This window comes from Podarcis muralis, chromosome 2 (genome assembly GCF_964188315.1).
Source record: "Podarcis muralis chromosome 2, rPodMur119.hap1.1, whole genome shotgun sequence".
In the NCBI taxonomy this organism is placed as follows: domain Eukaryota; kingdom Metazoa; phylum Chordata; class Lepidosauria; order Squamata; family Lacertidae; genus Podarcis; species Podarcis muralis.
The window spans coordinates 4,844,515-4,859,962 of record NC_135656.1 but is presented as its reverse complement, the minus strand read 5'-3'; the positions used below and the strand labels follow the sequence as shown (position 1 = coordinate 4,859,962).

Below are 15,448 nucleotides of genomic sequence, written 5' to 3'. Positions count from 1 at the left end.
CCTGCTGAAAAAGTTTGCTGACCCCTGACCTAGGCAGACAGAAAAGGTGGCTTCATAATACAATGAAGCACCCCCCCAAAAAAATTTTTTTTTAAAGAAGATACAGCCCACTGGAACCTATAATACACCGTGACCGAATGATGAACCACTAGCCAGCCAACACCTGGGCAAACAGGTGAGTTTTAAGGAGGGGCCAGAAACTGGACCACAGCCATGGCCTGCCTTATTTTCTTGATTATCCAGAGGGATGCAAAGCTGGGAGAATTTGGGGAAACTCTTAAGGGGAGCCTAGATCCAGCTTCCTGAGCCTTCTGCTTGGGGGTAAATGCAGGGGTGGGCCAGATGCTTGGCAGCTGCCTGAAGTTGCCCAGTGGTGACATGGGCATGGCAGTTAGAACGTTCCTGGAGCCCGGAGCCCATTGGCTCCAGTCCTTGTTCAGGCTCTGACCTCACAACCAGCTGTGGAATCCTGCAGAATGTTTGGTTTCCTAGGAGGCCAGGTGAGTTGTTTCAAAGGATCCCTGGGTCAGTTGAAAGCCGGTTGGATCAGTCAGCTGCCCATAAAGCAGCCATTCATCTTTTGTTGTCTTGAAAGCTGTTCGACTGACTTTCTGGGCTTTTCGGTTCTGAAGATCTTTTGCATAATGTGCCGCTGGTGGCATAGAAGGTAAAGTCATGGAAAAGAGGGGAGGCATCCTGAAGATTTGTGCCCCTGCCACATGCCTAGTTTTTAGAGATGTTCCTTGGTTATTTGACCTTTCTAACCCCCATGCTGTGTGTTACATGAGCCAGCAATTACCCCAAGGAGTTTTCAGATGAATTTTCTGAGTTTTCATTTTTGTCACCATCCAAATTGCAACAGAATTGCAACAGTTGGAGTCCAGTAGCAACATCTGGAGGGAACCAGGTTTGGGGAGGCTTGATGTAGAAGACATCAGGGTAATTTAGCATCGTAACACTGGATGACTGGACAGAGGTTTATTTTGGCCCTGAACAAGGGATGGAGACCTATAGCACAGACTTGAGACCCCTGCTTCTCCCTTCTTCCACAGAAGAGCCAGAGTTTTCGACCTGAGAGCCAAGGCAGACCCCTCCCTCCCTTCGCAGCTGGAAGAAGAATTCTGCAATGAAAGCCTATGGAGAGAGACAGTCGGCCAAGAGATTGCCTCTTCTCTTCCGGCACGGGAGGCCCTCCACCAAGAAGCCATTCATGGTGAGGAGGGTCTTTTTGTGGCTCTTTCCTCAGGTCTCCCTCAGAAATATTGGGCAAGGGAGTCCAGGGGGAACTTCACTTTCTTAAAGCATAGGGAGGGAGAGAGTGCCTGGGAGATCTGCTGGGAAGAGGGTCCTTCTCCCTCCCAAGGGGAGCCTGGAACTTTTGAGTTCTCGAAAATGGCCAGGAGAGACTTTTTCTCCAAACAAAACCCAGAATGGCAGTGTTGACCTTGGGGCTCTCAAACTCCAGTGCCACCCTGTGCAACTCCTCCCCTCCGCCAGCCCACTGCCGCCTTTTGTGCTCTGTTCTACAGCATTGTTTCGGCACCCCCTGCAGTGCGACACTCAGCGTGGCCACACCGGTCACGCCGCCCTAAAACCACCAGAGCTATTGGGTGCTTCCTGGTGTCCAGGCTGGCAAATGGCCACAGCTCAGTGGTGCAGCCCTTGCCTTGCCTGCATGAGCCCCAAGTGCAGTAGCATCTCCAGGAAGGCCTGGGAAGGAGAGACCCCCTTCCTGAGGTGCTGGAGAGTCACCTGCTGGACAGTGTGGAGGTCACTTTGGGCCAAGGAGGACCCCACCAATGGCCACTCTGTGCTCCCAGTTCAGGAGGAGAGCAGGATCCATCTCTCCTTGTCAGGCAGAGCCCAAGTCTTTTTGGAAAGAACAACCTGCTTTAGCTGCCTCTTTTCCAGACCCGGCTGGGATTCGGCCTCTACCTAACCTTCTTCTCCTTCTGCCCTCTTTGCAGAGAGCTGTTTATGACAGAGGCCTCCCATCTGCACTCACTGCATATTCATATTGCTCCCCGCAATGCCCTTTCCACCTGGCCCAGGGGGCTGGGCCCACACTCACCCAGCCCTATAAAAGAGGAACATCGCCCGGCTATTGTTTTATTGATTGATTGATTTAATATGCTGTAAACCACTTTGAGTTTTTCATTAAAAATATAAAGCGGTATAGAAATTTAAAAATAAATAAATTCTAGTGGTCCTGTTTTACCAGTGGATGTATCAGGATAAACTCCAATCTCAGGAGGAGCTGTCCCCAATCTACGAGAACTCCTTAAGATCCATAGTAAGCCTGTTTCCCCTCCAGACTGGTCCCCATTCTGTGGCTGGCCCAGGCCTCCCAGGCCCCCGCTTCTTCCTGGGTGGGTCAGGATCAGAGGGAGGAGGGACAAAAATCGAAGCACAGCATCCAGAGAGCTCTGCCGCAAGATCAGGCCCAAGGGGCCCAGCTAAACCTGCAGCCTGTTTTCAGGGGGGCCCACAAGCAGCAGGGCAGGAGTGCAAGCACAATGCCCCCCCCCCCCGAATGGGGATTGTTCAGAGGCATCCACTGCCTTGGGCAGAGGAGGATGGAGGTGGCAGCCAGTTGCTGCCTCTAAGCCTAACCTACCCCACAGGGTTGTTGTGAGGATTAAATGAGGAGGGAATCCATGGACACCCTCTTAAGCTCCTTGGAGGATAAGGTGGGGTGTAAATGACATAAATAAATGAGATTCCTGGTCTCTCCAGCACTGAGAAAGTAGTATTAAAAAAAGAGCAGACCATCTCCATCCCCCTCCTGTCCCTGCTGGGGTTATTCTTTATTCCCCCACTCCCATGGCCTTGCTCAACCTCCCTTCCCATGTTTCTTCCCTCTCCTCCTAGGTTCTCTTTTGGGGAAAATGAAGGATCTGCAAGAGAAAGGGCCTCTCACTGAGGAGATCAGGGACCTGCTGCTTTCCCAGGTAAGGATCCCAGAACAGGGCGGAGAGGCTGGTGGCAACTGGGAGGGGCCTGCTTGTGGGTCTCCAGTGGACTTGGGCCCTTGATTTCCTGATTCTCACCAGGCGTGTTTCCTCTCCCCTGCCCCCCTCCTTCCTTCCTTCCCCCCAGTTTGGTGTGGCTGCAAGTGAGGAGCTCCGACGGGCCATCCTGAAGTGCAGGTTGCAGCAGGCCAGGGCCCTGGAGACCCTTAAAATGAAGTAGCAGAGAGATGCTCAGTTCTGGCGTGTCATCCAGGTAAGCTGTGTGAGAAGAGGAGGCTGAGCTCACGGTAGGGGCCTTCTCAGCTGCTGGCTGGGCACTGTCCCTGGGGGGCTCTTTTCCCAGGCGAGGGGAGGAGCAGGAGGCCTGTCCTCTTCTCCCTGCTGCCCACTCCCTGGGCAAATGGCAACGTGCAGGAGAACCAGCCAGATGGTGTAGGTTAGGGGGTAAACTAGCTCCATGCCACCCCAGTCTCCAGGTGGTGCGAGATTGCAGGGGTTCTGGGGGCTTTCCCTGGGTTTGGTGTCCTTGGAATATGGGGCAGCCTTCTGTTCTGACAGCAGCAACCCAGCTGCCCCAACAGAGAATTCCCTAAGCATGCAGGAGCTGAGCAGCAAGGCTCACCCCACTGGCTTTGCTGCTTGTGGCCCTGGAGGTGGCTGACTTTCTCTGGTGTCCAGAAACATGCTGTCTGTCTGCTTCCTTCTCTGCCTTTCCCTGGAAATTGAGAGCAGCCCGGAATGCCACCACCGCCGGCTGACCGATTTCCTGGATTGTGAGATGCAGTGCCTGGCCAGTTACCCTCTGCTGCTGAATAAGATACTCCAGCACACCAATGGTATATCTCTCTTTCTCCATATCTTTGTGTGGTGGGGAGGGTGTCCCAGGAGAGCTGCATCTCTCCATGATTCCATCTTGATATGCTTTCTATCTTTGGGAGATTGTGAGCTGCACTGAGCCTGCCTTACTAGGGAAAGCCAGCACCCAAGAGGGTGATTGGGGGGGGGGGACACACACAATGGTGTGTGTTTATACAACCCCCATCTGCTTGCATTAGTGCCCCCTGAGGCTGTAGGGCATAGGGGTTGTTCAGCAGCCCACTTTTTTCCTACCAGCAAACAAGGATCCATTTGCCTTGTGCATCTGGGCTGCTGCTGCTCATCTGCCTTCCAGACCTGTTTGCTTTTAAATGCAGCCTTGTTCCTAGTTTGTGCTGGGAGTTACTTTAAATAAAACCAACTTTGCAGGCAGCCTCTGTGTCCCACTCTCTCTCTCTGCACCTTCCTCGCTCAGAGTCAACCTATGAGCACCAGTATCCCTGCCTGGCCTGCGATGAGGTCAAGGAGATCCTGGAAGACATCCAGGAGAAGCTGCGGCAGGCAGAGAACCACTGGCAGCCGCAAGTCTACCAACAGCGCCTGGACGACCGATCTCTGCGCAAGAGCAGCCAGCCACTGGCCAGGTAGTTCCAGGTAGGGCCTCCCCTTCGCCCTCCCCTCCAATCCCTGGCCTTGTCCTGCTCTTCCCCTCTGTGAATTGCTGCCTTTTTTCTGCCCCTGCTGTGCAAAACCTTGGCCTTATGGAGCACCAGCTAATCCAGGAGGGGCGTCTGCAGCTGTGCATCAGCAAAAAGAAGACAGTGGGTAAGTGGAAGAAAAAACCTCTTCTGCCAAGACACACCCACGTGTCCACTTTTGGAATCATAATTCTTTTTTTGCAAATATGGGACATTCTGTAAGATGTCCGTTATCAACAATGTAAATGACTTTAGCCATTTTATTTTATTTCCTTACATTTATATCCCACCTTTCTCCCATGAACCGAAGGTGGCATGCATGCAGTTCCCAGGTCACCTCATCTAAGTCTTGACCAGACCCAGACCTGCTTAGCTTCAACATACAAAGTGGTCTCATGTGCTCTCAGATCATACCCTGGGACTGTATCATTTGTAACTTAAATGTGCAAATTGCCCACTCCCAACTACTATTTTCTAGAAGAGTATTGCTAATGCAGATTTGTTTCAATCTGCATTTGGGAATTCAGCACTACCTTTCTTTTTTCTTAAAAATAATTTTTATTAATCATTTTCTTTGGTTACGTACGTGCGTTGTCTCTTTTTCAGGTCATAGAGTCTTTTTTTTAATAGATCAGTTACATTCGAAGTGTGTGAGGGGGTGGATTTTTGGATCAGGTTTGCCATATTGTCAGAGCTGGCTCCAGGTCCCAGCTCACAGAGGACCAACGCTAGCCGGCAGTAATGTACAAAAGTCTTTATTGAAGTACAGTTTCCATTTCCAAACCGGAGCGCCCCAGCTCTACGTCTTAGAGGCTAGACCGGCGAAGCTCCATCTGAGTCTCCGCCCCCTGTACACCAGTTTAAGACTCTAACCTTACTCCACCTCTTCCGTCTCTCCTTCCTCCTCTGGGTCCTTCTACCCCCCGGGGTCCCTTCCGTCCTGGACTCTTCTGACGCTGATGCTGACCCCCCTGAGTCTCCTCCCTCCTTTCGGCGGGCTTTAGGACCTGGCTCCCTATCCGGGCTGCCCACTGTGCCGCCCTCTTGTACATTTGAACTTGGCGCGCACGCCCAGTCTCCGACCTTCCTTTTGACCGTTTCCTCGCTCTCCGATGGAGGTGTGGCCAATCCTGACTCATGTCCTCCCGCTGGCGGTGCGCCGCCTGATCCCAATGCCTGGGACTCCTCCCCCCTACTGCGCTCTGGTGGAGAAGCTGGTCCTGATTTCCAACTGCTGCTCTCTGAGTCCCCTCTTGCCCCTTCTTCCTGGGGTGTCCCCCTAGGCACCCCCCTTGCTCTGACCATGGGAGCCCCTTTCTGTGAATCCTCCGAGTCGCTGGAGAGACTCAGAGACCTCGGACGGCTGTCATCGCTAACATTTCCTTCAGATTCCTCCCCCTCGGTCTCTATTTCCTCCCTCTCCTGTGCCTCTGCTCCTGAGCCCCTGACATCCATCCCCCCCTCGAAGCCCCCCCTCCCCCCTCCCCTCCTTCCGGTGTGGGTACTGGGTGCTCCGTCGTTGTGGGGGTGAGTGCCGGATACAGTTCGTCCCCCTTGTCGTACATCCAGCCGGATAAGTCCGGCTCGTCCTCCGTGCTCTCGCCGACGTCGATCTCCTCTGCCTCCATCTCTCTGCCTCCGTGCTCGAACCCAACGTCCTCCCCCAACACGTCCATGTCCGTCTCTCCCCCGTTCTCATCTGAGGGTGTTGCCTGCCAAGGACCCCCCAGCCACTTCCTGCGCCACTGCTCCTCTGGTTGATCGTCCCACCAATAAGAGCGGTCTGAGGCCGACCCCGAGGGTGATCCCTCCGGAGAGCGTGTGTCTGGTGCCGGTTCCTCGTCCGAGGCGAACCCCTGGAACGTGCTGGCTGAAAGTGTGGGTGTGAAAAGCCAGTCGTCGAAATACTCGGCTGGCATGGGCCTGTGTGGGAAGAGGGCATGAAATTCTTCTTTGAGCAAAGGTTCCTCCAAGGCATAATCCGGCACCCAACTGTTGGCGCTGGCCGGGGTACCTTCTCTGGCGAGGAGATATTCTACTCCCTCTTCCCCCCATCTCGAGTCTAAAATCTCCGTGACTTCGTTGATGGGTTCCCCCCTTGGCGACCCCCTCTTTGTGGGCTTTTCCCTGAGCGGGTCTGGTGCCGTGCCTGGCTCCTGAAATCTGTGAGGTGCTTTATAGGGCGTGAGCACTGATCTATGGAACACCAGGTGCATTCTGGATCCCTCCGGAAGTGTCAACCGGAAGGCCACTGGATTGACCTGTGCCTCGACTTGGTAAGGCCCTAGCTGCTTATGTCCGAGCTTCTTCTTGGCTAACGATCTGGCCGGCACTGCCTGAGCTGCTAACCAAACCCAGTCTCCCACCTGTATGTCTTCCCCAACCCTTCTGTGTCTGTCAGCCTGCAGTTTGTATGCGTGCTTTGCTAGTTCTAACTGCCTCCGAAGCTGTTCGTGGACCTCCTGCAACTCTGATGCTAAGGCTTCCGCTGCCCGTGGCTCCCCCTCCCCCACTCTCTCTAATCCCGGGAAAGTTCTGGGATGCCTCCCGTTGTTGGCGAAGAACGGTGTCACTCCCGTGGACACGTGCTTCGTGTTGTTGTAGGCGAACTCGGCGAGCGGCAGGTAGTCCACCCATGTTGCGGGCTGCTGATTTGCGTAGCATCTCAGGTACTGCTGCATGATGGCGTTGACCCGCTCCGCTTGTCCGTTGGTCTGCGGGTGTCTCGCCGACGCTAGGTTGATCTTGACGTTCAGGAAGCCCATCAGCTTCTGCCAGAAGTTCGAGATGAACTGTCGCCCCCGGTCGGACAGGATAGACCGTGGTAGACCGTGAACCCTGAACACGTGGTCTATGAACAGTTTGGCGGTCTGTTCGGCCGTGGCCACCTTCGCGCACGGAATGAAGTGGGCCATTTTGGTGAACATGTCCACCACCACTAGCACTGCTGTCTTGCCCCTCGAGCTGGGCAGATCCGTGACAAAGTTTGTGCACTGACTTGGCCCTCTGGCAGGTGTCGCACCTCGAGACGTAATCCGCGACTTCCCCCCGCATCTTGGGCCACCAAAAATCTCTGGCTACTAATTCTACAGTCTTCTCTTTGCCAAAGTGCCCGGCGGTGGGAGCGTCATGTAACTGCTGCAGTACCCTTGCGCGGAGGTCGTCTCCCGGTACGTAGAGTGCCCCCTTGCGGATGAGTAATCCGTCGCGTATCTGGAACTCGTCGTCCTTCGCCTTGCCCCTGTGCACCTCCTCCATCTTGGCTTGTTTGAAGGGGTCCTCCTGCAGCGCGCGACGTACGGCTTCCAGGTCCACGGTTGCCGAAGCGCACGCCCACGCTTCCGGTGCGAAAATGTGCTTGGCCGCCGACGGTGCCGCCTCCTCGAGGTATTGCGGCTTCCTGGACAGTGCATCCGCCATGACGTTGTTGTCGCCTGGGATGTACTCTATCCTGAAGTCGAAGTCCGCGAAGAATTCCGCCCATCGTATGTGCCTCTGGTTCAGGAACCTTGCCGTGCGCCAGTACTCCAGGTTCTTGTGGACCGTGCGGACCTGCACTGTGTGTTTGGCTCCGATAAGGAAGTGCCGCCATGCCTTGAACGCTGCATGAATAGCTAGCAACTCCCTGTCCCAGATGGTGTAGTTCTGCTCTGACTTGCTGAGCTTCCTGGAGTAGAAGGCGCACGGTCTCCAGTCCCCATGCGGGTCTTGCTGCAACAGGACAGCTCCCACGGCCCTGTCTGAGGCGTCTGTCTCCACCCTCATCGGTCTGCTGGGATTCACATGCAGTAGCTGCTCTTCGGACGCGAAGAGACGCTTGAGTTTCTGAAAGGACTGCTCCGCTTGCTCCGTCCAGATGAATTTCTTCTTCTTGGAGCTGAGCGTGTCAGTGATGGCCGCCGTCTGCATAGCGAACCCCTTGATGAACTTGCGGTAAAAGTTGGCAAAGCCGACAAACCGCTGGACTTCCTTCCGATTGCGTGGGCTCTTCCAGTCCAATACTGAGCGAACCTTGGCGCTGTCCATGGCGAGCCCCTTGTCCGACAATTTGTAGCCCAGGAAATCCACCTCCGTCATGTCGAACTGGCACTTCTCCAGCTTGGCGTACAGTCTGTGCTCCTGCAGTCTCTGCAGAACTTCCCTGACATCCCTCTAATGAGCCTCTCGCGATGCTGAAAATATCAGGATGTCGTCCAGGAAGCAGACGCACTTCTTGTAGAGGAGTCCCGCCAACACGTGATGCATGAAGGCTTGAAAGCAGTGGGAGCCATTTTGTAATCCGAAGGGCATAACTCTGTATTCATAGGTGCCCAGTGGCGTGAACATGGCCGTTTTCCACTCGTCGCTCTCCCGTATGCGAATCAGGTTGTACTTGGTGAAAACGCGTCCTTTCCTCACAGTCGCGAGCAGGTCGTCTATCCTGGGCATGGGGAAGGCTGAGGGCCTGGTCTTCGAGTTCAAAATTCTATAGTCCACCACCAGCCTTTTTTTGGGGCGTGTCCTTTTTCTTCACAAAGAATACGGGACTGCCCCCCACTGCTTTTGACTCCCGGATGAAACCGCGCTTTAAATTGTGATCTATGAACTCCCTGAGTTCCTGCAGTTCATCTTCAGACATGGAATACAGTTTCCCGGTCGGCAGCGTCGCCCCCGGCAGGAGGTCAATCTTGCAGTCATAGGACCTGTGGGGAGGTAGCTTGTCCGCTTCCTTCTCGCAGAAAACCTCCAAAAACTCCGCGTACTTGAGTGGCACTGCTTGCAGCGTGCCCAATTGTAACTGCGGGTCATCCTCTTCCCCTTCAGGGCTAGGTATAATGCAATGTTCCGCACAGTAGGAGGAGCCGAAAGTCAGTTGGCGTTGGTACCAAGCCAATGCTGGACTGTGCCTGTACAGCCAACTCATGCCCAATACTACAGGCGTGTCCGACAATTGGGTGACATTGAAGCTGATGACTTCCCGGTGATTCCCAATTTGCATCACCATCGGCGGCGTTTGCTGCACCACCTGCCCCCCTAGCAACTCCCTGCCATCCACCGTGACAACCTTCAGGGGCAGCGTGGCTGGCAGTAGCGCTATGTTGTGTTGTTGAATGAACTCCAGTCCTATAAAGTCTGCGTTACTGCCAGAGTCAATAGTAATAGGCACTTCCATAGTTAGTCCATTGGGTAGCTGGAGCGATGCGGTGAGTTGCACCACTGGTTTGGGCGGGAGGGGGTCTGTGGGCTGCAAAATTTCTGGGGACTGCTTCACTGACTCGTCTGGCTGGGCCCCAGTGCCTCTGTTTCCAGCCAGACTCTGTCGTTTCCCTGCTGTGGTTCTCTCTGCTGAGTTGCTTCCGTTACTGTTGCGGAGGCTGCAGTGTGTCTGTGGAGCCTCTGGGGACACTCTTTCGCCATGTGCTGCAGATTGTCGCAGATGTAACACTTCCTGTTCCCTCTAGGCTGCTTCGCTTTGACTGCTCCCGGTGTTAGGGCTCTGGTTGCTGACTGAGCCCTGGCGCCTCCAATCTCCATCGGTTCCTCTCCCCCTCCCTGCGGAGGTGTGGACTGCGCACGCGCTGCATCCCTGGGAAAGAGGGGAGGTGCTCTCGCTGGCGTGCGTCCCCAACGCCCTTCATCTTTGCTCCATGGACGTTCTTCCAGACGCACCCCAATTGTCAGCGCCCGCTGGACAACTTCCTGAGTGCTCTTTGGTCTCTCCCCCCTTGCAATTTCATCTTTAACATTTGCATTCAAGCCTTCCCAAAAAAGGTCTCTGACTGGAGCAGAATGTTTTTCCCAACCCAGCGCGTTGACCAATGCAAAAAAGCGAGAATGATACTGCCTTACAGTGGCTCTTCCTTGTTTCAACCCATGTATGTCTTTTCTGGCGATATCAATGTCTATATTAGATAAAAAACACGAATCCATCGCTTTAATGAATGCATCCGCACTTTGGAGCGCCGGATCCTTATCTCTCCACAGATTACGCAGCCACGCTTTAGCGTCTCCATGCAAATGAGAGAAGATAAACCCCACCTTCTCTTGCTCATCTCTAAAGTCTTTATCCAGCAGTTGCAGCGCAAACAGCACGTCTGCTCGGAAGTTGGGGTACTGCTGTAAATTCCCATCGAAATGAGATACAAGGCTGCCTCCTCTCTTCCCCAGCCCAATCCCCTCTGATTTGGGTCCCGGTTGCCCCTGCTTAGTAAGCACTTCCAACCTGGCTTGGAGATCCCTGCAGGCGGCAGCCGCTTCGTCTTCCCTCTTCCTGGATGCGATTACCTCCGCGTTGAGTTGTGTCACTGCATTTTGCAGAGCTGCTATCTGCTGTTCTGTAGTCATCTTGCCTGACTTTTGTGAGCTCGCGAAGCACCAATCTTCGCCCCTCGCTGCGTAACCTCACGCTGCGAGGTTTTTGGTGCAAAAGGAGATGGAGCTTACTTTCAGAGCTGGCTCCAGGTCCCAGCTCACAGAGGACCAACGCTAGCCGGCAGTAATGTACAAAAGTCTTTATTGAAGTACAGTTTCCATTTCCAAACCGGAGCGCCCCAGCTCTACGTCTTAGAGGCTAGACCGGCGAAGCTCCATCTGAGTCTCCGCCCCCTGTACACCAGTTTAAGACTCTAACCTTACTCCACCTCTTCCGTCTCTCCTTCCTCCTCTGGGTCCTTCTACCCCCCGGGGTCCCTTCCGTCCTGGACTCTTCTGACGCTGATGCTGACCCCCCTGAGTCTCCTCCCTCCTTTCGGCGGGCTTTAGGACCTGGCTCCCTATCCGGGCTGCCCACTGTGCCGCCCTCTTGTACATTTGAACTTGGCGCGCGCGCCCAGTCTCCGACCTTCCTTTTGACCGTTTCCTCGCTCTCCGATGGAGGTGTGGCCAATCCTGACTCATGTCCTCCCGCTGGCGGTGCGCCGCCTGATCCCGATGCCTGGGACTCCTCCCCCCTACTGCGCTCTGGTGGAGAAGCTGGTCCTGATTTCCAACTGCTGCTCTCTGAGTCCCCTCTTGCCCCTTCTTCCTGGGGTGTCCCCCTAGGCACCCCCCTTGCTCTGACCATGGGAGCCCCTTTCTGTGAATCCTCCGAGTCGCTGGAGAGACTCAGAGACCTCGGACGGCTGTCATCGCTAACATTTCCTTCAGATTCCTCCCCCTCGGTCTCTATTTCCTCCCTCTCCTGTGCCTCTGCTCCTGAGCCCCTGACACATATTAATTCATATGCTGTCAGCGGATTCTTGTTGTCTTGTTGGGCTGTGTATATGATGAAGAGGAACCATACTGGGGTGAAGGCATGCTCTTTTAATTGTCTCCGTGTCAGTTGCAGCCTGCTGGTTAACTTTTCTAGTAAGGGTGTTTCCCATATGATTTAGTGCCAGTGATCCATGTTCACTCCTGACAGGTCTCTCCAGTGTCTGGCTATGGTGCTTCTGGCTGCTGAGAGTAGGTGGGTTATAAGCTCTTTATAATGTGAGTGGGCATCATATTGGAAAATGTTCAATAGGGCCAGTTCTGGGGTGACTTCTAATACCTGTTTAATTATTTTGCACATTTATTGTAGGACTGCTGCCCCAAAGGGTCGGATTATGGGGCATTCCCACCATATGTGTAGGTATGGACCTGTAGAGGTGCAGTCTCTCCACCATTTTGGGGAGGTTCCTGGGTGTATCAGCACCAGTTTCTATGGCGTTAGGTACCATCTGTGAGCAAGTTTCAATGTGATATCCTTTATTTTGGCTGAGATGGCTTTAAAGGGAGGTGTAGACCACATTCTAGTCCATTGGATAGGGTTCATTTCATGGCCTATGTCATGCTCTCATTGTTTTTGGATTGCATTGAGGGGGTTTGTAGGATTCCAAAGCGGTTTTTTGTATAATATGGATACCAAACCCCTGCTGTATTCCTCTGCTGCCAGGAGAAAGCTTTTGAAGGTGGTCAAGGGCCTAATGACTACTGATTTTACTGTGGGATTGTTTAAGAAAGTGTGCAAGTTGGTGGTGTGTTAGCAAAGGTATTTGAGTGTCCCCTATTTTGTCTTGTATTTCTTGTGTTGATATGGGTATGTTATTTTTGTAGGTGTTTTAGGTAGTATAGGCCTTTGGCTTGATGGAATAGTGGGTGATGAGCCAGGGGGATTAGTGGGGATGGGATTGGGGACAGTTTACCTACTTTTTCATGCGAACCTGCTTAGTGTTGTGGGGATTTTCTTTAGTTTGTTTTGTAGAAATGTGGTGGGGGTGTTTTCGATTGTGCCTGTCTCCAAGTGAACCCATCGTTTCATTTTGTCTTCTTGGACAGGCATAGGCAAACTCGGCCCTCCAGATGTTTTGTGACTACAATTCCCATCATCCCTGACCACTGGTTAGCTAGGGATCATGGGAGTTGTAGTTCCAAAACATCTGGAGGGCCAATTTTGCCTATACCTGTTCTAGGATGTATACATTGTGTGGAGCACTTAGTTGGCAATGTAATATAATTCTATGTTGGGAATTCCCCATCCTTCTTCTGAGGAGGAAAAGCAGCACCATCTTATTCTTTGAATATCTCAAAACTTGTTTATGCCCATCACGTATCATGAAGAATTCTGTGAAGCTCATATAGCAACCTAAGTCTGACTAGCCAAAGATGGCATTTTACCTATCACATATCTTCAGTCTTTGAAAAAGACCGCAGCCAGACTACCTACACAGTTGATATTTTTTGTCTCACACACCTTAGATACCTTTTTGTTCCTCTTGCAGTTCATCCTGTCCAGCTATACTCCTTCAACTTATGTACAAGAAGAGACAGAATGCAAAATTGTTATTTTTTAACATATTTGTTCATTTATTTTTTAAATAAACTTCTGACATGCAACATTTGGTGTGATCTGAGCAGACAGGAATAAAGTTACAGGGTGTTAGCAGCTCCAGCAAGGCCGCCAAAACAAGGCTATTGCCATTAAGCATTTTGACAGCAAACAGACCTGTAAGTCCCCCATAAGAGCTGCCATCTCCCCACTGCTCCCCCAACCCTGTCTGCTCTGCGTGACTCAAAAGTGGTGACATTAATTGAAGATGTGCAGTGGACTCACTGTTCCCCTTAGGGACATAAATAGAAATAACAGACTAAAGGCCACTGACCCAGCTATCAAGAGACACAAAAAAGGAGCAACCAAAAATGTGTTGATAGCAGCCTCGTTTTTGTTCCACTTTGAAGAATCATTAGACCCCTAGCCTGATACTTGGATGTGCAGTGTTTCTGGTTGGTTGGGACATGTTACAGAACTGACAACCACATCCAGTCTGTCTGCTCTGGAAACTGTATTCTTCCCCCGCTCCCCCCAAACAACTTTGTCTCCCCTTTATAGAACGGAATGGAGCCCCTGTGTTCCTCATGCCCAGTTGCAGGCTTAAGCAGGGGCTGCCCATCTCCTCCTCCACCGTACAGTCCCCATGATGTGCTCCCTCCTTTGCTCCCAATGGTAAAACATCAGCTGATCACCCTTCCTCATTAACAAGGGATCAGCTCATTCACAAAGAATAGGCAGCATCTGTATAGTACCTACTGAAGGAGATGGCCAGCAGAGCTTTGAAAGCAACAAGTAAGCAGCTCTGTTTTGCAGAAAACCATTTCCTAGCCATCCCTAAAGTGCCACAACGACCCTCAGTCTGTAGGTATATGCAGGGGAAACTGGAAATCAAATCCTTGGAAGGTCGAGGCTCAAGCACCATAGTGGGCTCCAAAAAAGCTAAAGGTACTTGCCCAAGTTTTATCCCCTTTGGGGAACATCCAGTAGGACTAACAGCTGGGTGTTGAAGCTCCAGGCCTTCTTTAGCAGAGTCAGCTAACACTACAAATGGTGATTTCAGCCCATCTAGCTATGAACCTGGAGAGTATCAATTCTCCTAGGGCATGGCAAGGCCTAGTTGACACCAGGGCCCAGCATTGCTAGGCTAGGATCAGTAAGTTTTGAGGGGGGTGCCTTATTGATCCCCCCCCTTAGGCAGAAACTTGTTCCTACAGCAGGGTGCTTCTATGTCTGGGTTCTTCAGTGGCAGCCAGTCCCTTAAGGCAACTGAGGCAGGGAAGAAGAAGGGGCACCAGGCTCCTGGACTAAGGAGCAGGGGGCCCGATGAAAGAAGCAAATATATCATTGTCTAGTTAAGTGAGTAGAACAGAGAAACAGTGGGAGTGAAGCAGCAGCTGGATAAATATACAGGACATGGAGAGAGCAGGACACACAAACAGGGCCCATTTGCAGCAGAGGTCATGGAAAGCCAGGCTGCAGCATGCAGAGTTGAGGCTTCCGTCCCATTTAGAAACTAAAAGAGAAGAAAAAAAGAAGGGAGAGGAAAGAGTAAGTAGGGATGGCCTCGAGACCCCAGGCTCCTGCACTCCAGCCGCACATATAGGAAAAGAGGAAGGTGCCTTGCACCAAGGTACTGGTTCCACCTATTATTATTATTATTATTATTATTATTATTATTATTATTATTACTGCTACTACTAGTCCCACCACCACTAGAAGGTCCCTGGGTGGGTTACAGTCATAAAAAATACAGTATTAGCAACAGTTCAAATCAAATTGCAATCACAACTAGACTGGGTCCACATATTGGTAACACATCACTCCAAATCTCCTAATGACGGACCAGCAGCTTCACATAGATGTTAAAGCGTATGGGGAACAAGATGGAACTTTACTGGACACCAAAAGACAGCTCCCATGGCACTGAAAGGTGCCCCCCATACCTACCATCTAGAAATGCCCCTGGAAGTAAGAGTGGAACCACTGAAGTACAGCGTCTGCAACACCACCTCCCTGAGCCACTCCAGAAGGATACCATGGTCACCAGTATCAAAAGCACTAAGAGATCACAGAGAATGAGTAGGGCTGTACTCCCCACATCTCTCTCCTGACAAATGTCATCAACCAGGGTGACCAAAGCAGTTTCAGTGCCATAACCAGCCCTGAAGCCATACTGGGATGCATACTTAATT

The 15,448-nt window shown here is 52.3% G+C and overlaps 2 protein-coding genes across 3 annotated transcripts in view; one reads left to right on the top strand and one right to left on the bottom strand.

Moving 5' to 3' along the window:
• The first annotated feature begins 644 nt into the window (after positions 1-644).
• On the top strand, positions 645-3,217 carry LOC144327089 (uncharacterized). Its single transcript, XM_077925299.1, has 4 exons — positions 645-667; positions 1,053-1,213; positions 2,872-2,951; positions 3,100-3,217. Exons 1-4 carry the CDS (start codon positions 645-647, stop codon positions 3,190-3,192), a joined length of 357 nt encoding a protein of 118 aa, XP_077781425.1. The 3' UTR covers positions 3,193-3,217.
• An 11,233-nt stretch (positions 3,218-14,450) lies between these two features.
• The window catches only part of KIF5A (kinesin family member 5A), a 55,668-nt gene continuing 54,670 nt past the window's right edge, over positions 14,451-15,448 (bottom strand). For both annotated transcript variants that reach the window (XM_028721309.2, XM_028721310.2), the window contains one exon: positions 14,451-14,769. The gene's annotated coding sequence lies outside the window, so the exon portion shown is untranslated. The remainder of the gene's footprint in view (positions 14,770-15,448) is intronic.